Here is a 22,898-nt window from a genome sequence, read left to right as displayed (position 1 = left end):
CACTTGTTTTAAGTATATGATTCAGTAACTACTGCCATATTATCACAGTCGTGAAACCATAACCACATTCTTACCTTCGGTCACTCCCATCGACCTAGAGAGAAAACCTGTGCCCATTAGCAGTCACTCCTCACCTTCACCTCTAGCCGCAGGCAATCACCAACTTACTTTCTGTCTCCCTGGATCTGCCTCTTCTAGACACTGCATATAAATGGAGTCATACAATACCTGATATTCTGTGTCTGGCTTCACCCAATTAGCATACTCTTTTTGGGGTTCCTCCATACTACAGCATGTATCAGCACTTCATTCCTTTTTCATTGCTGAATAGCTTTCTGTCATATGGCGACACCACATTTCATTTGTCCATTGTCTGCCTACTTGATTGGGTTGTTTCCACTTTTTGGCTATTATGAATAATGCTGCTATAAACACTCATGTACAATCCTTTGTGAAAATGCATGTTTTCATTTCCCTTGGTATATACCTAGGAGTGGAACTGGCCATGTGGTAAATCTGTGTTAAATTTTTTAAAAAACAGCCTAGTTATTTTCCAGAGTGTTCCACCTTACATCCTCAGTGCACGAGGTCTCCATGTAACTTCCATGTATAGTCCTCAGTACGACTGTTTATCTTTGATTGCAGCCATTCTAACGAATGTGAACCTTGTTTCTAAACACTCCTCGGCGTAACTCCGATTCAACTGCACTTTTTAATTCCTAATTCTCTGATCAGATCGTGCACATTGGTATTTCCCTGCCTCTTCTCTCAGTGCCCTTTTGTCTGGGTGTTCCCTTCTCTTGTCTTCACTCTAGTAACCCGTCTCAAGCACACCTCCTTCATAAAGCCTTTCTTCTTCTCAACAATCACTCCCTCAACTTGAATGCTGCAGCACCTCTTGATTACTGACTGCTAAGCACTTAACATATACTATATAACATTACTATGTTTTCTAAAATGCTCGAATTCTTGGCCTCACCTGGCTTAAAAGCACCTCGAGGGCACTGTGCTCTATAAGCCAGATTCCTGCTAAGGACAATGAGATATCACACATAATTCAAAACCAAATCACCACAAAGGGTGGCATTTACAAAGACATTAACTTTCACAGAGGAACTGTGCTCTGCCCGGGAGAAACTAAGACCAGGAAGTTTCCTGGAATGGTGTTTCCCACAGTTATTAGCAGACCATAAGGTAATTTACTGTTTCTGCTCTTGAAATAATGTAAGAACAAAAATATCCCAGCGTCCCTCTCTCTTTCCCCTCTTCTAAGATTCAAAGGTAACCCACTATTTCCTTCTCAAGCTACAGTACGAATGAAAGGAGGTCTTAATGTCTAGCCTTGCACTCTGGAGTCTGGGTTGCTGGGAATAACGGCCGTGTGGTCTGATGCTGGCCGGAAGCTGCGTTATGGTGCTAGCGGCCTGCAGGGCTGGCCCCTGTGCAGGCCCATTAGCCTAGATTCATTCCAGCTGACCACATACTACGTCTTTAACCTTTAACTTTCACTTTCCATCCTGCAAATGTGTGTGAGTCACAAGGGGACAGACCAAAATACTACAGATACAACGTGAGTCTAACACTTCTCAGGTGCAGACACTTCAAAGCATGCAACCTACTGACAAGGTCAGAAAAGTGACATTGTTTCTGGAGAACAACACTTAAATTTTACAAACTTACCTCATTTCTTTATGGACACTTGGAATTTGATCTAAGGCCATTCGGTAGAATTTAATGGCTTTGGAATAATTTCTTTGCTTTAGGTAAATATTTCCCATATTCACTTTTAACCGTCCTAGTTAAAAAAAATGTAATGAATATATAATATCCTACTTTTTCCACTTCTATATTTTAAATGACCTTAATTCATGTTTTTTGAATTTTTCATGTTACGAAGCTTCAGACACTACCTAAAATTGTCACATTAAAACAGTTACACTATTTTCATGTCTGCACACTAATCTTCTGCAAGGAAATGGAACATAAGACCGATGGCTTCTGGAAATGTGGACAGGAAACAATGGGGTTACACTGTAAAACTGGAGTTGTGTTCTTATAAAGAAAAAATGGGACTTAAAAAAATCAGACATTTAAAAATTAGACCTTTTTTGGACATTATTTTTGCCCTTTTATTCCAGCATCTCCCAGAGCTTCCATATGCACAGTTTATCCCTTTTCTTTCACATCTTCTACAGTAAGCATTTATGAATTGATGAGAAAGTGTTTCTAAAAAACTTGAGACTCAGCTCAAATGTAACGTCCACTCAGAAAACTTCTCTAGACTTTCCAGCTCGTACTCAGCTAATCCTCGTATCTTCTCGTCAAGACTTGCGGGGATCTTTGCTATCAAGCACTCAGCTCTCCACAACCCTGCGTACGTACCCCTGCCTCTCCAGGGCCCACCCAGGGCCCAGGATGAAGATCCTGCAGTTCAGGAAGTGCTCACGCAGAATAAGAAGAGCACACCCACCTGGTTTAAACTGTGTGATTTAATATTTTAATGAGATTAAAGAAAATGTATTCTGATAAACTTCAATACTGAGACTAAAAAATTACACAATGTAAGTACTAAATATAAACAACAGTCCCTCGGGGACAAATTACGTGAGGGAAAGCATGTCCCGGGGTTGCCATGGCTCACTCTACTTGTGGTACAGGTTGTATTCTTCACTCACTATTAGGCAACACATCTCATATCAATTGTATTTCTTCATTTGCTTTGTGCAGATTTTCACATAATTAGCATCTTTAAGCAGGACACCTCTATCACAAATACAGATCATTCCATTCCAAGAGAGCATGAAGGGAAGGCATGTAAATTAATACTACGAAAGACATATACTTACTGGAAACACTGACTGTACACACCTACCTGCGTTGCTAAACATTTTATTTTTCACTATAACTTGATAGGTGTTTAGTGCTTCAGCATACATTTCATTAGCTGAATACTGACTGGCCAAGTTGAAAAGAACCTACAGAAAAAATATTGCAAAAAGACACATCGTGATCATTTTAGTCCCCCTTTGCCTATAATCTTTCCGCAGATTACAATACTGTAACAAGGTTAGCTGCCTGCATCAAGGTACCCAACCCGTCAGGAAATGAGTTACACAGACCACATCCTGCATTCCGAGATGAACGAGAACATTAAGATAGGTGGGGCTGTCCTCTAAATTCACCTTAATTTCCTATGTGTTCAAATGAATGGATTTGCTATCTATGAATCTCAGGAAGACCCACAAAGAATAAACGTGTCTTGTTAACACTATTGGTAATAGAAGGAGTAAGGAAAGAGTCGGCCAAATTCTCCTCATAAATACAGACATCACGTGGAAGCATCTTAAACCTTAATTTGTATCGTATTCTTCTACATGCAAAACTATAACTTAAATCACTAAGTTATGGTAAATTGTGTTCCTAGAGGGAAAAGATAATCATTATAAATTATTCCCAGATCTAAAGATTCCATGGAATTAAAAAACATTAGCTATAAATAGTAAACACCCCAAAATTCTTATTTGAAATTCCAACGTCCTTTTTTCCACGTTTAGCACATGAAGACTTTTCCCACTGAAAATACAGCCTTTTAATCAGCAGCATAAATATCAAGTTAGTGTCTTTCCAGAATTAAGTGAATTTTTCTAGAAATTAGCTTTTCCCCTACTCTCCTCACAGAGCACTGTCTCATTTGCCTCATCTGAAGTTCTCAACAACCACAGACAACAGATGCGTCTCACTGTTTGTGGAGGTTTGTGTGGTGACCGATGTTAACTAGACTTACTGTGGTGATCGTTTCACAATATATACAAACATCAAGTCACCATGCTGTGCATCTGAAACTACAGAAGACTGTATCTCAGCTACACCTCGGGGGAAAGAGAAAAGGATCTCCTTTAAGTGACCACACTGAATGCAGCCCAAATATTAGAGATCGTCAAGAGTCACTGGATGGTGGGTTTGCAAGTACTTACTTCATTATTAAAAATGAAGTTACCCAACTAAATAAAAAAAAAATCATTGCCCAAACCAAAGATGAGAGTGGTCTCATAAACTAAAGATTATCATTAACCTAATTCTGGGCATCTTAAGCCCAACAAGACTTGAAGAACAAAAGAAAATAAGAAAAAAAAAGACTTCCAGAATCTACAAATTCTAGGCAAAGTAATTTTACTCCACAGGCACTTCACACTTACTGAGTAAGTTAAGTCCAAATTGATGTTTTCTGGGGATGTAATTTGCTCTCGTTGTCTCACCAGGACTCTCTCTTTTCTGCCAGCATCTTTTGCCTTCTCTAAGGCCTGAAATGAAGTTTACACTTCGTAAACCCTTTGAGTGCTCACACAGCACGTGATGTGACGCAGGGTCTGCAGGAAGCCAGGTACTCTGGCCACAAGCCTCCCTCGTACCCGTTTAACCTGAAGCTCTCCTGCCCTCAGGAGAGGTCGGTGTTTCCTGGGAACGGGGAAGCACCGGGGTGGCACGTGGAGCCCACCTGCTCTGCACCAGGTCTCCCCGCCGCCCGCCTCCCACCACCTTCAAGTGTGACCGCGTCTATCTACTTCTTTTTTCCTCCCAACTCCTGAATCTCCGGTGTTTTAACTCAATCTCATGAGCTGGGAATTTAGGTGGGTCTGTATGGTTTCTGGAACGCTCAAAATATGGACAAGTCAAAGGATAACTGCTATCCAACACGAAAGAGACCCTTAGTTTGGCTCACATCTCACTCAGGATACCAAGAACCTTTCACTGATTTCCGCTGAGAGACTAACCACAGACAGATTAATTCAATATGGGATTTTTATTTTAGAGCTAGATAAGAAAGCACACGTTCTATGAACAATAAAGGTAGCTTTTTATACTGTGTGTTTCTTTTTAATGGTATTCATTAATCTGATAGCTAAGTCATAGAAATTACATTTATGTGGCATGATGATCAAAGTAACAGGGACAAAGAAAATTAAAAGAAATGATTTAATTAAAAAAAAAAAAAAAGGAGCAGAGCTGGATTCCCAAAAAGTAAACCATGATTTTGCAGTTTACTCAGGAGGAAATATTTTAGGGTAGTGAGGCTTAAATAAGAAACCAGCCCTTAGTACTGTGTGTGGATTGTGGTAGCTGTGCCTTTAACAGGCTACAAGTCCAAACCAACAGGTCACCGGGCTGCAAAATTCAGTCAACTGACACATTAGAATTTTTTCTCTCTCTTGAAATGACCAATGTGAAAAAAATTACAAGATCAGCCAACTGTTTTGACATCAGAACTTATGAAGTAGAACTGCAATTGCAGGTTCTCAAATAATTGCTTCAGTGAAAGGCCAGTCCACAGCAAAATGAAAATGTTTACCCCACGTGTGCCTGTGTGGCTGCACACGCCCACACTTCAGGCTCTTGAAGCTTATCAGGCCATGAACTTACCAACTTCAAGTCTCCACAACTGTTAGCAATACAGCTTTCTTCCACCAACTCATTTACTTTCTTCTCTAATTGTCTGATCTTTTCTTCTGGGCTGTTAAAGAAAAAAGCAAGTATACTTTGAACCAGTCAACCACTAATAATATTACAAAAGTTAACTTACTTTTAACATTGTCCATTATGTGCTCATAAATGTTAAGAATAGGTCATAGATAAGACAAATATATCCATGTCATTGAAGAGTAAATGTACCACTATTTTTAATAACTACACCATGTAATTATTCATAATGATAGTGAAAATGGCTGACACTTATTTAGCGTAAGTGTAATTTAATGCTGAGCTAAACACTTTACTCTACGTATGTCTTTTAATTCTCATAAAACTCCTGGTAGAAATACTATCTTTACCTCACTTTACTGATAGGAAAATAGGTTGAGAAAGTTAAGTATTGCATCTGAGATCATACAGCTAGTAAGTTATAAAGTTACAGAGCCAGGATTTAAACCCAAATAAGGTAACTCTAGGACCCATGCTATTACATTACCATCCCCAAAAGAAAGCCAATCCTACATCAAAAGAAAACTTTACCTATAGTTAGAAAATGAAGCTCCCATGAAAGAGAGAAAAATTATTATTATTTACTACCAAGTAGATACCACAGAGATTTCTAACAAGGTGAAGTTTAAAAACCCTAACTCCATTAGCAGAAAATGTTATCTCCAGTTCAGTCACATTTCAAAAATGTCATTAGCATTGTTTTGCTACCACTTTCTTTCAACAAAACACCACAACACTATGAATGTACATCACTACCTAAATAAAAGTTTACTATAAATATATCAGAATACACTGTCATTCTCTATAAACGGACTTTTTTAAAGAATACAGAAATAAATTAAATGGTATAACTTTCTCTATAAAATCATATTCTTCAGTAAAACCTGGTATTAAGACAAATTTGATTAGTTTATAGAGACCTGCAAAATTCTAACTGAGCAAATGAACACAATAAATGGTGACTTTCCAAAGGTTATAACAAAGTATGGAATTCTGTTTTCTAGTTGTCTGAAACACTCTAACAAATGTCTTTAAATACTGCTCACAAATTATTATCAAACCTAAACCATCAGTATAAAATTTTAAAGCAAAACGCCTGTCAGAGAGCCTTACGAAGACGCTGTCCCGTCCCTATCAGGTGCCAGGAGGATGAACTCTGCAGAGCAGACACTCTGGACACCCGCTCACACAGGAGCCTCCCCCACCTGCCTCCTCCCACACAGGGCCTCAGCTGTCCTGCCAAACGTGCGGCTCAGTCCCACGTGGGATGAATTTCTGACCAGCGAGAAATAAAGACATGTCTGCTTGGAGTAGAGGCTCCTGGAAAGATCAGTGGTTTGTTTTTTTTTAATTTTTGTTTTTCTTGCTTTACTTTTTATTTAGGTGTAATTGATGAGGTATATCTGACATAGTTGATGAGGTACATTTGGGGTAAGTTTCAGGTGTACAACATAATGATTCACAATTTTTAAAGGTCATATTCTAAGATATTGGCTATATTCAAGCATTATGCTGTACACCAGAAATTGACACATTATATACTGACTATACGTCAATAAAAAATACATATATACAAAAAAACGGGAGATTAAGAGGTACAAACTACTAGGTATAAAATAAGAAAGATCTGTGCTTCGTAAGGGGCCTTAAGACTCTAGTTTTCAATCAACTACAGGAAGCTTCTGAACCCCCGTGGCTCCCTGGTCCGCGTCAGGGCGGGCAGGCTCCTGAGGAAAGCCAAGAGGATCAAAGCGGAGCCGGGCCAGCAATGCTGCCGCCACGCAGGCCATTAGCCACCCGCCCGGCCCCCTGCTCTGGGAGATGGCAAGCGCTCTTGTATGTGGGTTTTTCTGAAGGTTCCTGTCGTCAGCAGCTGGAAAGATCCTAAACATCATATTTAGATAAAATAACATACACTTATTAGCAAACTTGCTGTCATTAGGGTACAAAGTAAACTGATTTTCTATAGAGGCTCCTCATCAGTCAAAAAGGGAAATTACGTAAATTACACAACAGCCTAAATCCTGGGTTTAAGAATTACAATTTAAAAGCACCTATCACACAGACGCAAAAGAGAGCAGGAGCCCTGGACGTAGACAGCCTGGGCTCCAGTCTCAGTCCCGCCCCATTCTCAGGTAGCGCGGTCAAGCTCCGCGCTCGAGCTGACGGTCCGAGAGCTTGGTCTTCGGGGAAAGCGGTTCACGGCCTACGCACTGAGCACACGTCTGTGCTGCTACGTGGGAAATGTCCAAATTGGCAGTGCTCAGACCCCAGGAAGTGCTCACAGCTGAGTTACACTGTAGCTTTTTGGCTAATCTCCTGCCACTGGCACAAAACTGTTAATTCTATAAAAAATTAAATGTCTCAATATCGATATAACTAACTTATACGTTCTCAGTTTTCTTCTTTGCAACATCCTTTTAAGATAACAATCTCTTGGGGGGAGGGTATACTGGTAGAGTGTACACCTAGCATTCATGAGGTCCTGGGTTCAAACCCCAGTACCACCATTAAAAATAAGTAAATAAATCTAATTACCTTGCCCACCTCCCCGGTACCCAAAAAAGGCCACCTAAAATAAGAATCTCTTATTACATTTACAACCCCATTTGGCCTTCACGAGAATCAACAGTGATACCCATAAAAATGAGACACAGCTTCAAGTCAGTAATGTCACAGTAAAACAGCACAGGACACACACGGCTGTTCTCCTTAGACTGGATTCTTCTGCTGGTTCCAAGAACCAGTGATGTCTTGATTGCTATTCTGCTGGCACAGACTTTTAAAATACTTAAGGACAATGTATTTGAAAAATAAAAGTCACAAATCTACAACAGTAACAACCACACAGCGGCACGAGGACTTGCATACCTGTCTTCATTTTTGGCTTCCAGAGGAGGTGCAGGGCCCCGGGACTGACCAAGGGGGTCAAACGCAGAGCCTGAGACACAGTTCAAGAGTTCACGTTGAGTCACAACCCAGCACAATCGAGACCTTGCACACGTTATTTGACTGACTGATTTTTTAAATGGAATGGACTTTTTTGTGTATGTCCACAAAGTCTGTACATCAAGAAACTGATAACATTTCAAACATACATAAAACTATATAAATAAAACTGTGTTACCATGTAAAAACAAAAATAAGACACTCTCTCAGTGTTTATTTCTCTCCACAGTTTCTATCCTTATTATGAACTTTAAACTATCAATCGTGAATAACAACCTAGTGCTGGCTTTTTAATTTTCCATTATTGGTATAATAAACATTCATTTTTGTCACAATAATTTTATTTTAAAATTATCATTTATCATATATTTAAATACTGTTTTCACCTTTAATTCTTTAAATGGAGCTCTAACAAACACACAAGTTCTAAACGCACAACTCAGCACATTTTGGCAAATTACATGCCAGTATAACCCACATCCCACCTGGGATGCAGAACATTTTCATCGCTCCTGTCCTTTCTTAACGGTACCAAAAATAATTAATGGCATGTTAGGTTTTACTTAAAATAGTAGTAATATTTACATATACAAGAACATTTGAAAAATTAAAAGATCTGAAAAAAATTATTAGCAGAAATAATACAACAAACCTCTCAAAGCTGCTTTGGTAAAACCAGCTGCTCTCACCGCAGTCATAGGTCTAGTAACTCCATCCTTGGGGGAACAAGAGTCGTTTAAGAAGTATGCTCAAGTAAGCCCCACCTCTCACGGACAGCTCTGCACGTGATGCAGTCTCAACACGGCCTCAGTCCCCAGCGCTGGATTCTAAGCCCTGTCTTCGCGTTCCTTCCCCTTGCCTCCTCACGCATCAGTCCTGTGCCTACTTTCTCTTTCCCTTTAAAATTTCAAGTCCTTGGTCTAACTGAGCTTACTCCCCATTTGCAAAGAGAAATGCTCTCACAGAATTTTAGGTAGCACCTTATACAACTTGTTATTTGGCTCCTCCCCTACTTTCGGTTGGTCTCATATGCCTACGAGAGAAACCACAGAAATTTTGAGTGACAGCGTCAGAAAAATGGGTCCCCAAGTACATGATACAAACTATCTGTCCTATGCGCCTTCCCCAACGGGATTTCATCTGACACGTGAGTGAATAAATCCGAAGAGACATTGCCTCCAAAGGTTTCAAACAGTCCAACCTTTGGCCCACAGAGTCAGGCTCACTGTGTAAGTAACATCTTCCTGAACTCTGGTAACAATACTACTCTGAGTCACACGAAAGGCCCCGCGTGAACCACCACACGACAGATACCTGAACAGCCCCTGTCACTGGTCTTCCCGTGGATGATGCCAGGGATGTCTTGGACTAGTAAACAGAAAACTACGTTAAAACGATTCCCCAAAGCGCCTACGTTTAATTTTACAAACCAAGGTATAAATGTTTTCTTCATAACTTGTTTTCCTTCCTTCTACTGTTAAGCAGACCTAAACATAATTTTTTTCCATTTATCACCTGAGGAGGACATAGGATTAAGCAATAAAACTCTAAAATTACAACCCTCAGCCTTTGTAAATAAAGTTTCACTGGGACACAGCCGTGCCCCGTCTGTCTGGACACCATCTGTGGCTGCTTCTCTGCGAAGGCAGAGCTGGATCCCGTGGAAACTAGACTGGCCCTTCACAGAAGAGCTTGCTGTCTCTGTTCTGAAACACCACAAAACCCAAATTCATGAGTGGCACACGTTCTGGCTAACTGATAAAAGCATGCGTCACGTGATACACTGCTCTGTTACATAAAAGGCCACTTTCTTCATTCACAGAAAGGGACAACTGTAAGGCCAGTGCCCCAGACCTGTAGGTCTGAGCCATTTTTCTGACCCCTAAGAAATACTATCATGAAGACCAGGAAATGCTGTTCTACCTCACTCTTGCATTTTTCTCCCATTCCTCTATTATTTCATGTAAGCAATTTGGTAAAGATTTAAAAGATTTTCCTTTATGGATTTTTATACAGCATCTTTCCTCCAAAGGTCTCAAATAAAAGCAAGACCCAATTATATACCTCTGAAACTTTTCTTAAATTTTAATTTTTCATGTATTAATTAGTAAGTTTTTAAAAACTATAAACATTACATTTATATAACATCTAACTTCACATAAAATATATGAGTGGAATGCACATGACATTTGGTTATATTATATAGAAAATGAAAAGAAGTCAATCAACAAACACAACGCTTACAGAGAGGAAAAGAAAAGAAAATATTTTCTGTTATATTTACAACCAGAATGACTAGAATAATCAAAGCTATCAATCAACAATTTATAATGTTTATAACCACCTGAAATGGAAAATATATCTGGGTCATGGGCTTAAAGGTGCCAAACTTACTTAGAACTGCCTAAAGTGAACTTATGCATGAGAAAAAATATCTTTACATCTTCAGCTTAAGAAAACCTACCCCATATCCAGTAGCTACAGGTCTAGCAACTGCTGTGCTTGGGATTTTAGCAGTTATCTTGGGGAGGAAAAAAAACATAGTTAATAGAATTCAGATTAAGCTATATAATAGAAAACTGGAAAAGTAAAATATAGACTTATCAGTAGAGAAATATTTATAGACTATTTAGAAGAATTTCTTTTAAATTATCTTCAACATTAAGGAGTTCAGGTATTTTAAGTATTGAGAAGGGAGGCGGGACGAGACGCGGAGTCTTCACCGCTACCCACCACACATCTCGCGTGGCTGTCGCTGCCAGACGCGGGGTCTGACAGCAGACACAGCGTCTGGAGGCAAGAGAATCTGGGTCTGAATCTCAGGTCTCCCACTACTTGTTGTGTTTATTTAATCTCTTTAAGCCTAAATTTTCTCATCCTTGAAAGAAGGATATAAAGCATGTTGATCACAAAGTCGTAGCTGGAATCAAACAGGACCATGTAGGTGAAAAGGTGCTACACGCCCTAGCTGTTAGGCACACTTGTCTGAAACACTCGACTAGAACGTCATGATTAGAGGAGTTGTACTTCTAGCTTGACGGACTCCTGTTTTAGACAACTTTCCCACTAAGAACTAAAGAGGCTGGGGACAAAAATATGTTTGCAGAAAACTGGTTTGGATGCATTAGAGCAGTGTCAAGGCCATGAGGCATTCCAAGGTCTCAAGTGAACGAGTTGATCAGGCTCTCCTGAGAGCCCGCAGAAGGGGCCGCACCTGGGCTGCTGGTTCCCCGAGGCGCCTGCCAGCCCTGAAGACAGATCACGGTTGAAGAGATCAACCCTGGAGCTGGGGCCGGGGAGGTGGCAGCCCTGGTAATCCTCCAGGCTTCAGACTGTGATCTCAAAGATGACACTCATACTGGAAGGTACATCAGAAGTTCACCAGTCCTATAAGGACCGAGCCCAACTTAGAATCACCTCAAATTCACCTGGGTTAAGGTGATTCAGGATTCCTAGCTCCTTTGTGGCCAAAACAAAACTAAATGCTCTCTAGTAAAACACGGCGGAAACGTTCCACGGCTGCCTTGGTAAGGCAGCCTCTGGCCACGTGTGGTTGCTGTGCGTTGGAAATGCGGCAGATGCAACAGGATCCGAATTTTAAAATCGTACTCACTTTTAAGTGATTTAAATGTAAACAGCCACATGAGGCTAGTGCTCATCATACTGGACGGCACAGACACACAGCCTGAAGTTAGCACCGCAGCTTTTCATGTACAACATCGCATTCAATCTAAAACGATGTGACACACAGGAGCGAGACCACCCAACCAAAAGCAAGAGAGACAAAATGGAAAGACATGCAGGAGGGGAAACGTAACGGCAGCGTCGGACACAGACTTTAACATACTGTGTTCAGTATGCTCTATGAATGTAAAGACTGATAATTTCAGTAGAGAACTGGAAATTATAAAAAAGGAATAAATGGAAATTCTACAACTGAAAAATAGTTGAAAATGATGCAAAATTCTGGCATTGTCCAGGAAGCAGCAGAATACTAAATTACAGTAGACTTTAATAAGTTAAAGAGGATATTGTAAGCTTTGGGAAAGCACTGAAAGAAAAGCTAAAGAACGTAAGCTCCCAAGAAAACAGAAAGAGAAAATTAGAAAAACACAATCAAACAAAAGGAGGTAAGAAAGGAGAGAAAATGAAACATAAAAGAGGCAGGAAAAAACAAAAAGCAAACACCAAGACAATAAATTTACACCAAATTAGTAATTTCATTAAATGTAAATAGACTTAAAAGCATAAGATTATCAGACAGTATTTAAAAAAAAAAACCAACTCTATTACATGCTGCTAGTGAGAAATACACCTTAAACATACAGATATGAAGAAGCTGGAAGTAAAAATGCAGAGAGACAGACAACAAAACACTGGACAAGAGAGCCTGAGTAACTACAGTGCTGCGCCGACCCCTGACCAGAGACCAGCAGCACCGCGAGGGGCGGAAGGACATTTCATAGCAAGGAAAGGCTCAGTTTAACACAAAAAATATAACAACTCTCAATGTTCTTGCTCCAAACATGTAAAACAAAAACTTAAAAAAAGAAATAGTAAATCTACAACCACAGTGTAAGATTTGACCATTTCTTTCTCATTAATAATAGAACTGTGGTTCCCATCACACACACACAAATCAGTAAAAATATGGGACATCTGAACAGAACCATTAACAAACTGACCTAATTAACAGATAACAGATGGCTTGATAAACATGAAAAGGAAGGATGTGGGTCTCAGTAATTTTTTTCCATGAGAACAAATTGAAGGAAAGAGACCATTTTTCTCTGAACCACTCACTACTGACTAGCTCTGTCCTGGTTTTCACTTTTAGCACTGGACTGACCTCTTAGGTACAGTGGATCCTACGCTACCCCTTTCTTTATTCACCTTGCATCCTCACCCACAATGCCTTTCCTCACATATCTCAAGGTCAATCTTAATTGAATATACCCTCTAATATTCTTAAATATGTAATACATATTTTACATATATTCTAAACAGCGTCTTCTGATTGCCCAACCAGTGCTAAATAACTTGGCTTTCTGGTCTCACCGCAATTTATACTCTTTTTTTTTTTACAAAACATTGCCTTATGCTTTGTAAAATCTACTTGTGTCCCTTTTGTCTTCCTCCCTGTGGTCCTTTGGAGCTAGCCGGAATCTTATCCCTCTAAAGTGAGCCTAGTACCTTTGTAGAGAAGTCGTATAATTTCCCCCATCTAATATAGTAACTAGGGTGTGATGAAAGCGTCATTCAGCGGGATGGAGCCCTGAGCTCTGTCCTGGCTGCAGGCACGGCGATGCCCTTCCTCCCCAGGCTTGTGTCCTCCTGCACAATGTGAGCACCTCTGGAGTCGCTCCTAAAATATCAATGAAGGGCCAGGATGGCAGAATTGCTGCCTGTCTGATACCAGAATCACTAAACTGAAGACAACGTTTGCTTATTTACTGAGTCATGAGACAAAGATTTAGGGAACACCTACAGCAGGCAAAGAAAAGAACAATGAATAAGACAGCCTCTTCAAAAAGCTTCCAGTTTTGTCATTAGCCTAGCGGAAGAACTCAATCTACAATTTTTATTTCTGTAATGAAAGTAACCTTAAAATTAAAATATAGCTTGCAGAATGTGTATTCAAGAATTAACTTCACCCAAAGAGAGGCCTGGTTCTGCACTTGGCCATTGGGAGGGGATGCGCAGGCCCCTGAAACGCCCTTCCTGATATATCTTTGTTTGCCTGGGGGCTCTGGCCACCAGACAGTCTACCTTCCAGGTATACCAGCTTGGGCCTCAGGCAGGGGCCATAGACTAAAGGGTGGCGTGTGATGGGCGCCAGCAAAAACCCTGGACACCAGACCCGTGGGTGAAGGCTCTAAGTACTGTCACTGCTCAGAGTGACCAGGAGGGACTGGTGCCACAGGGAAAGCCTTGGCCCCAGACTCTGCCCCATGTCTCTTCCCTTAACAGACTGTGACCTGCGTCCTCCCCCGTAACAGACTATGAGTGTGGCAGCTTTCAGAGCTCTGTGAGTCCGTTCAGAAAATGACTGACGTTGGAGGTGGTCCTGCAGTTGGTGTCAGAAGTGGGGACAGTCCTGTGGAGGATGGCGTGTCTAACCGCAGGGCTGGCTAAACTCATCACAGGAGCCACACTGATTCACCTCATAAATGTGACAGGCAAGCTACTCACAAGACCCTTTCCATCTTAAGTGGTTTAACATCCATCTTTTATTTTTGCTCAGTAATATGTGTAGCGGGAGGAAGGGGAGAAAGTGACCAAGGGCGGGGAGGTGAAGGCAGGAGCACCTGCCTTCTGAAGCAGAGGACTCGCTCCACAGCAGAGCGTCTCGACCTCCCCAGTGACTCTGCACTGGGGGCTGCCGTGCGTTACGAAGTTAGCAGCACCTCTGCCTGGGACCCGTGAGATGCCAGCGGCACCCAGCCAAGTTGTGACAACCTTCAGGCCAAACGTCCCCCAGAGAACCACTGCTGTGTGGTCGTGAGTGGGTACAAAGACGCAGTTTTGAAAAAGGAACATCAGACATAGAACTTCAGGGACAGAACTTTGTAGACATCACTTTAATTTTTTTTTAACATTTTTTTGGGGGGGGAGTAACTAGTTTACTTATTTATGTGTTTATTTTTTGGAGGAGGTACTGAGGGTTGAACCCAGGAACTCGTGCATGCTAAGCACGCACTCTACCACTTGAGCTGCACCCTCCCCACTAGACATCTCTCTTTTATTTAGTGCCAACACTGTTTATCTTCAGCTACAACAGAAGCTTGCTGGATTTCATGCACTGTGGAAGGAATGTGTCTATTCTTTGCATGACATATAAAAAATTTTTAATAATAGTGGAAAAAATCATGCTGGCCATTTATGTACTGTTGGAGATTAATTAATGGAGGGTCACGACCCAAGGAAGGAGTAATTTGTAATTTAAGCCCCAGTGTTTTAAAGGATTAATATTTATACAGCTTTAAAAATTAGAAGTGCAAACTTTTAAAATGATGAGTGTTTTAGGTAAACAATACTCCAGTGCCTTACATAAATAATATTTATATTCTCAAGAGCATAAAGAAATTCTTTAATCTACAATACTTTGAAATTCACTTACTGCATACACTGAAAACTGTACAACATTAAACGCAACACAAACAGAAAGCAGCCCATGTTCCCTGACTGAAACACTTCATACTGTTAAGATGTCTATACTATCCAAAATAATCCACAGACTTAATGCAATTACTACCAAAATCCCAATGTCATTTTTTAAGAAACAGAAAAATCCACCCCAAAACTCACTTGGAATCTCAAGAGACCCTGAATAGCAAAAAAATTCTGAAAAAGAATAAAGTTGGGGGATTCACACTTCCTGATTTCAAAATACATGGCAACGCTACTATACTGGGAACAACGCGGCAGGACAGCCAGACAGGCAAGCAGACCAATGGAATGGAACAAAGAGCCCAGAAGCAACCTCACGTATAAGGTCAAACGACTTTCAACAAGGCTGCCAAGACCGCACTACGTGAAAGAGTCAGTCTCTCCCAAATGGTGTTGGGAAAATCAGATACCACACACAAAGGAATGAAGTTAGATTCAATCTGTACTACACATAAAAATTACTTCAACACGGATTCAAGGTCCACACATAAGACCTAAAACTATAAAACTCCTAGGAAAAAACATAGGGGGAGATTTCACAGCATTGGACTTAGCAATGGTTTCTTGGATATGACACCAAAAAGGACAGGCAACAAAAGCAAAAACAAATGGGACTACACCACACTTAGAAACGTCTGTGTAGCCAAGAACGCAATCAACAGGATAAAAAAGCACAGGATGGGAGAACACACTTAGAAAGCATACATCCCATTAAGGGTTAACATCCAGAACATAAAAGAACTCCCGCAACTACATGACAAAAAAGCCACATAACTCAGTTAAAACACGGATAAAGGACTTGAACAAACATTTCTTCGAGATACATGAATGGCCAAAAAGCACATGAAAGACACTCATCGTCACTAATCATCAGAGAAATACAAATCGAAACCACAATGAGAATCACCTCACACCCATTAAAATTGCTACTATCAACACAATAGAAAATAACAACTGTTACTGAGGATGCAGAGAAACTGGAACACTTGTACACCACTGGTGGGACTGTAAAATGGTGTTACTACCACAGAAAACAGTATGGAGGTTCCTCAAAAAACTAAGAGCAGAATTACCACAGGATGCAGCAGCCCCACCTCTGGGCGTGCACCCAAAGAACTGAAAACAGGGTTTCAAGATGTTTGCACATTCATGTTCACAGCAGCACCACTCACAACAGCCGAGAGGTGAAAGCAGCCCAAGTGTCCATGGACACAATGCGGCCTGCCCACAGCGGAGAGTCAGCCAGCCTGAAGGGGGAAGGAGGTCCTGACAGGGGCTGCAACATGGATGAACCCTGAGGACACGTGCGCCGTGAAATAAGCCAGCCACAAAAGGACAAATACTGCACAATTTCACTTCTGAGAGGTACAGAGAGTGGTCAGATTCAGAGACAGCAGGAGAGCAGGGCCAGGGGCTGGGGGTGGAGGGTGGGCGCTATTGTTTAATGAGGACAGAGTTTCAGACGGGGAAGATGAAAAGTTCTAGAGACCTGTTTCATGACAATGAGAATTTGTTTAACACTACCAAAGTGTACATTTAAAAACAGTTAAGATGGTAAATTTTATGTTATGTGTTTTTTATAATACAGTAAAAAAAAAAAATTTCACTTACTGGAGGTCTTCTGCCATGGCTAGTTCTCACAGCTTGCTGAAAAGCTGTGTCATTCTCCAGTTCCTGAAATGAAGAGGCAAATTACCATTCAACATGAAGTGACAGTTTTTTAAAAATGTTGAACCTCTACTGGTTGGTATGCACGATCCTCTGTGATCATCTTCCTCCATCTGCTGACATCCAGGCAGGGCTCAAGAACTCTTGTCCTCAAATTTCCCCCTCACACACATACACAGTATCCCTTAGGGAGGGGAGTACTGATGATGTACGTCGAGTTTAAGGACATTTTATTGGCTACTGTTTAGATGGGTGCTATCACTACGCCTGGTTAAAAGATCAAGCGTACAAAGATATGGCCTTTTCTGCTTCTTTCTTCCAAGCAGCGGGAGTGGTAAGAACAGAGAATCAGCCCCACTCCCCACCCCTGGCACCCCCTTGCCCTCGACCCTCTTCTCCTTACCCAGACGCTGGGACCACAGCTACCTGCCCTCCCTGAGAAGGTCTCAGAACAGAAAAGACGGCATCCTCGCCCAGCAGCGGGGCAAACGCTTTCTCTGGCTGCGTTTCCATTCTCCCAAGTGAAAATGGCTTTTCACCTCACGGAAGAGGTTAAGCCTGAGGTTCAGACCGAGCCCAGCCTGCGCTGCCGTTTGGAACCAAAGCCACAGTTGAAATAAAGCACCGTCCCACCTGGCTGATTCCTGACCTGTGCTTATGTTCTCCCGCAGGAAATCTGAGGGAAGTAACACTAGTCAAGGGCACAATACCAGTGTTCCTGGGCTTCCGGGACAAAATGCCACCTTTAGACTCTTTCCAAAGCACCCAGCCTTACCAGCCACCTGTCTTCTACCCGCCTCCACCTCCTGCTCCTTCACCAACACAAACCCTGGCTCCCGCAAAGCTCACACCTGCCCCTGATTTACTTCAGTCTACTTCCCACAAGAACACACTTGCTGATTATTATACAAACAATACAGAAAAGGTAGAGTCAATCAACATCAATCAGCTTTTTAAAACCCTGCAGACATAGGACAATGTCTGTATAACCAGGATGGTAATACAACGTACTTTAAACAGGATTTCATGATGTTCAAGCATTCTTCTTTAACTTTCACTTCAAACAGCCTTCATAACCTTCCCTATCAACTGCATAAGTTCACAAGTCTCAGCCAGAGAAACCAGGCAACTTCCACATGAGGCACAAGCCAAGGGCTCCCTTCAGCATAATTAATTATGCTATTTGGTAGATCTTTTGGAAAAAAGAGTCTTCTACTATTCCTAAACTATTAATAAAACTTAATCAACTAAATGAAGTTGCGCTAAATAACAAACTAAATATTGTCAACAAATTCTCCAATTACAAATACCAAACTAACACAATTTTTGTCATCTTTGTTCATGATTTGATTAACAATTTGCATTATCTATAAACCTTAACAACTGTTTCAAGTAATTCAGTTATATATTAACTTGTTATTCTAATTAATTAAAATAAAAGAAAACCATGGGTAAACCAAATATTTTTATTTTACTGTATAATTTATTTTGTGTATGACAGTCTGAATATTTGCTTCAAGTTAAATAACAAAGCCCCACTGTGATGACCTGAGGAGTTAGCAATTTTCTCCGATTTTTAAAACTGATCATAATGATCTATTAATTCCACTTCTGGGACTCCATCCAATGAAATGTTTCATCACAATACAAGAAGTCATCTAGGCATAAAATTGTTCAGTGTGTGGTTGTTATTAATAGGGGCAGAAAACTGGAAATAAATTTCCTATGGTCAGAAAATAATCAACTATATACAGTCAGTATTATGCAGCCATTAAAATTATATTTAAATTTTTAGAATCATGAGACATTCTTTATGATATAGCTGAATGGAAATAAGCAAACAGAAAAGTAAATGCTAGTTCATTTCCAAACATGCTGAAAGAAAATTGTTTATATATGTGAAGGAAAGAGAAAGCAACAAAATGTTAACAGTAGTTATTTTGGAGTGATGGGGTTATGGGTAATTTTGTTTTCTAACAATGAGCATATATAATTTTCATACACATAAGTTTTATAACTGGGAGAAATGGAGAGATTCAATTGTTTTCATAATTTATACTAACTTAGGAAAATGCTCATATTTTAATACAAATTTTTAGAAACTAGTCTATATAATCGTGTCCATGTGTGTATGCGTGTTTGCATCCAGGGAGGGAAATACCTGCATACATTAAATAACAAGGGAACACAGCAAAACATCAGGTGATATATCCACAGAGGTGACATGGGGTAACAGTATTTATGCTGTTTTGCCATTTTTTAATCCAGTCTGTATTTTTCAAATTTTCTATGATGAGCAGTATCTCCTAGGTTTTATTTCCACAAAGTAAGTAAATGATTTCTATTTTCTTTTCTTGCTTTCTCTCTGTCTCAAACTCACAGGCCATCATTTTTCTCCAGAGGAAAAAATAACTCAAAAATGACTGAAAGCTATATGAAAAGCTCTAGAAAAATGAGATTTCCTAAATGAGTTTAAAGTCCTATAAATGCTTAATAGTTGACTCTTACATACTAGCAAGTAAATTAATGCCCATATCCTTCACCCTTACTTTTTCCACACACTAATTCAAGATAACTTTATAAAGAGGTTTTATTGATTTCTGGTTTTTGCAATCAGAAACTATAACTCTCACAATGACATAAACAGATTTTAAATGTTCAAATATTTGCCTTAGTAACAATTTCACCCTAAAAATCACTATACTACTAAATATTAAGCAGATATAGATTTGCTGACATACATGAATATTCAAAAAGAGAAAAAGCAGGTTACAAAGCAGTACACACAGTATGACATCACTTTATCCAAAACCGTATAGCGATACAGTAGATATAGATGTCTGCACAGGGGAAAGTTTGGCATTGGGCACTATTAGTTAATGTCTGTCTCTGGGTGGTGACAATTTCTATGATTTTAATCTATACTTACTTCCATGCTCTAATTTTTTTTATAAAATACTTATACAACTTAATTAAAGGAAGAAAAGCATTTCTAAAATGACATTTCAAATTTGGAGCATTTAAAACACCTGATTCCAGGCACGTGCAGTGACGTAAGTCTTTCGGCTCACGTTCAGGTAACACGTGCAGAAGAATCCACGTCATAAGTGATCCTAACTCTTCTGTAACCTTTTTCCTGTCTCCCCGCTGCTCCCTTCTGCTGCAGTTACTACTGTTGGCAGAAGTCAGTGCAAAGTCTTCAGTGACAGCCCTCTTCTAGGCTCGTAATCAGCTTGCTGAAGCTAAAGCATAATAAAGCTGAACCCTCAAATCCAGTTTTCATGAACCAGCATAAACAGCAAAGACCAACACAAAAAAAGATTTTTTTTTTTTTACCTCGGCGTCATAGGTTGGATTGTAGTCATTATAGCCAGAATAAAGATCATCTTCGTCCGCCTCTGGGGCCAGGTGTACATTCTGCATCATCTCTACCTATGAAAAACCAGCGGCGTTAATGTGCTCTTGAGTAACAATTCTTATTCCACACCGAAATCAGAAGGCTTCCAGAACAAACTGATACTTAGCAAACTTACAACCATGTTTAAATTTAATTTTGTTGCCGCAGTTACTTACCATTCTGTAGTTACACTGTTTACATTTATGAGGAAAACTTTTCAATATGCCGATAATTGAAAATCAAGAACATTGTCTATTATACCTTGCTTCCCACAGGGAACTACATTACCGTGGCCATCACAATGTACAAGTTTTACTTTAAGGAACTTCCCTCACGAAAGATTTTAAGATGGCTTTTCGCTATAACCAGAGATGCTCTCCGCTGGGGCGCAACCCGTCTGCAAAGGCTCGCGTCTGAGAGGCTCCGAGCGGGACAAGCGGAAGGCGCGGGCGGGAACGCCGAGGGCCGGCCCGGGCTCTCGGGACCCGGCGGCCGCCCCCGCCAGGCCGGGGCTGCCAGGAGAGCAGGCGCGCTCCGGGCCCCGAGTCCCACCGCGGGGGCCCCGCACCGGCCCAGCTTCCCGGGCCGGCAGAGCTTCACGCGCCCAGCCCCGGGCCCGGGGCTCGAGGGCCGGCGGGCGCGCGGGCCAGGAGGGGCCGGGAGGGGCCGGGGAGGGCCGGCAGAGCCCCTCCGAGGGCAGCCGGCACCCGCGCCGCCCCGGGCCCTTCCCCTACCTCGCGGCGAGGGGAGCCGGGCGACCGCGAGCGCGGCGGGACGCGCGGCCTTCCCGGGCCTGGGCCGAGAGCTGCGCGGCCGCGTCGTTGCCACGCGCGGATCCAAGGAAGCCGCTCCCACAATGCTCCGCGAGGGGCGCGGCGGGGCGGGGCCCTGGCGGAGGGGCGGGGCCCTGGCGGAGGGGGCGGGGCCGGCCCGCTGGGAGCTGAGCGGAGGGTCCCCGCCCAGGGGTTCCAGGCGGGCGGCGGGTACGTGGAGCCGGAAAGAAAGGAAACCAAAGTCTCCTAGATCCGGCTGAGATCAGCCGTAAGGCAGATCATCCAGGGGTGGTGCTAGGATGCCAGGAATACCTCTGGTGGCCGCCGCACTGGCCCCTGAGCCCGGGGAGAGCCGGCTGCCTGGTCCCCCACCGCCCCCTCGGCTCCCCCAGCGCGCGGCTGGAGCCGCCCGGGTGCCCGCGCACCTCGTGGTCCAGGCCTGTCCTCCTGCCCTGGACATCCTCGAGGGCGACCTGAGACTGGCCAAGGCCTGCACCCAGCTTCAGAGATAAGCTCAGCAAGTGCGACGTGAAGGAGGAATGAGGTTCACAACCGGTTCCCAGCATTAGTTTCCTTTAAATGTTAAAGCTAAAGGGGCGGAGGGGAGGGCTCCCAAAGACACCAGGGATTATTAATGAGTTTTGAACATTGACTACATGTAGAGAGACAGTTCTCCGTGAGTCTCTTGCTTTTATCCCGGACCACTGTGATGGTTAATGCAGTTGTCCACTGGACTGCGATACCCAGTTTTTTGTCAAACACCAGTCAAGTTGTTGCTGTGAAGGTATTTTTTAGATGTGGAAGTATTTGAATCAGGAGACTGAGTAAAACGGATTACCCGCTATGTGGGTGGGCCTCATCCAATCAGTTGAAAGACCTAACTGCCTCCAGATGCTTCAAACTCAGCTGCAACACCTGCTCTCCCCTGGGCCTCCAGCCTGCTACCACCACTGCAGAGCTGGTTCCTTAAATCATTTTCCTCTCTCCCTCTCTGGAGAATCCTGACTAGTAGGACTGCTTTTTGGCAAATGCTGGTATAGGGAACAGCTGGAAGACCTAGATCATGACAAAAGGCAGGTTTGTGCCATGGGGCACATTAAAGGTAATGTCTCCAGGGCACAGGCTGAGCGCACCGACCTGCAGTCCACTGTAGAAGACTGAGGCTTCCTAAGCTAAGGCTTCTCAGCTGTGACACAAACTCACTGCGTGTGCAGCCTCCACCCACTTGGGCTGCCCTTATGGGACCGGGAGGCCAGGCAGCGGAAGTGAACATGAAACTCCGGCTGCTCCCTGTGCCGAGAACAGTAAAATCCTCTGTCTCTGACCAGGAACCTGCTGCCAGCATTCCTGAAACCGCGTAAACTTGGAAGTAGAGCAGAATCCTACACAGTCCTTGAGGGTGCTGGCCACAGAGGCCGGCTCAGAGCAGCTGCCCACTACATATTTGGTGAATTACTTAGCAGTCG

At 42.1% G+C, this 22,898-nt stretch overlaps 1 protein-coding gene across 3 annotated transcripts in view; it reads right to left on the bottom strand.

Annotated features, from left to right (window-relative positions):
* IFT88 (intraflagellar transport 88) overlaps positions 1–21,477 on the bottom strand; it is a 57,132-nt gene extending 35,655 nt beyond the window's left edge. The window contains exons 1-11 of one of the 3 annotated variants that reach the window (XR_012079801.1): positions 20,836–21,144; positions 20,599–20,694; positions 17,206–17,268; positions 10,889–10,945; positions 9,739–9,792; positions 9,077–9,140; positions 8,347–8,416; positions 5,419–5,509; positions 4,197–4,301; positions 2,873–2,975; positions 1,681–1,795 (exon numbers count right to left, since the gene is read on the bottom strand). Coding sequence is in view for 2 of the 3 variants with exons in the window: in XM_072975965.1 (XP_072832066.1) it covers positions 1,681–1,795; positions 2,873–2,975; positions 4,197–4,301; positions 5,419–5,509; positions 8,347–8,416; positions 9,077–9,140; positions 9,739–9,792; positions 10,889–10,945; positions 17,206–17,268; positions 20,599–20,694; positions 20,836–20,838 (821 nt within the window). In the remaining variant the exon portion in view is untranslated. Of the gene's footprint in view, positions 1–1,680; positions 1,796–2,872; positions 2,976–4,196; positions 4,302–5,418; positions 5,510–8,346; positions 8,417–9,076; positions 9,141–9,738; positions 9,793–10,888; positions 10,946–17,205; positions 17,269–20,598; positions 20,695–20,835; positions 21,145–21,393 lie in introns of those variants that run through there. The other 2 variants (XM_072975967.1, XM_072975965.1) reach the window with 2 other exon arrangements.
* Positions 21,478–22,898: the final 1,421 nt, after the last annotated feature.

This window comes from Vicugna pacos, chromosome 14 (assembly GCF_048564905.1).
Source record: "Vicugna pacos chromosome 14, VicPac4, whole genome shotgun sequence".
NCBI lineage: Eukaryota > Metazoa > Chordata > Mammalia > Artiodactyla > Camelidae > Vicugna > Vicugna pacos.
This window is presented reverse-complemented; position numbering and strand designations above follow the sequence as displayed.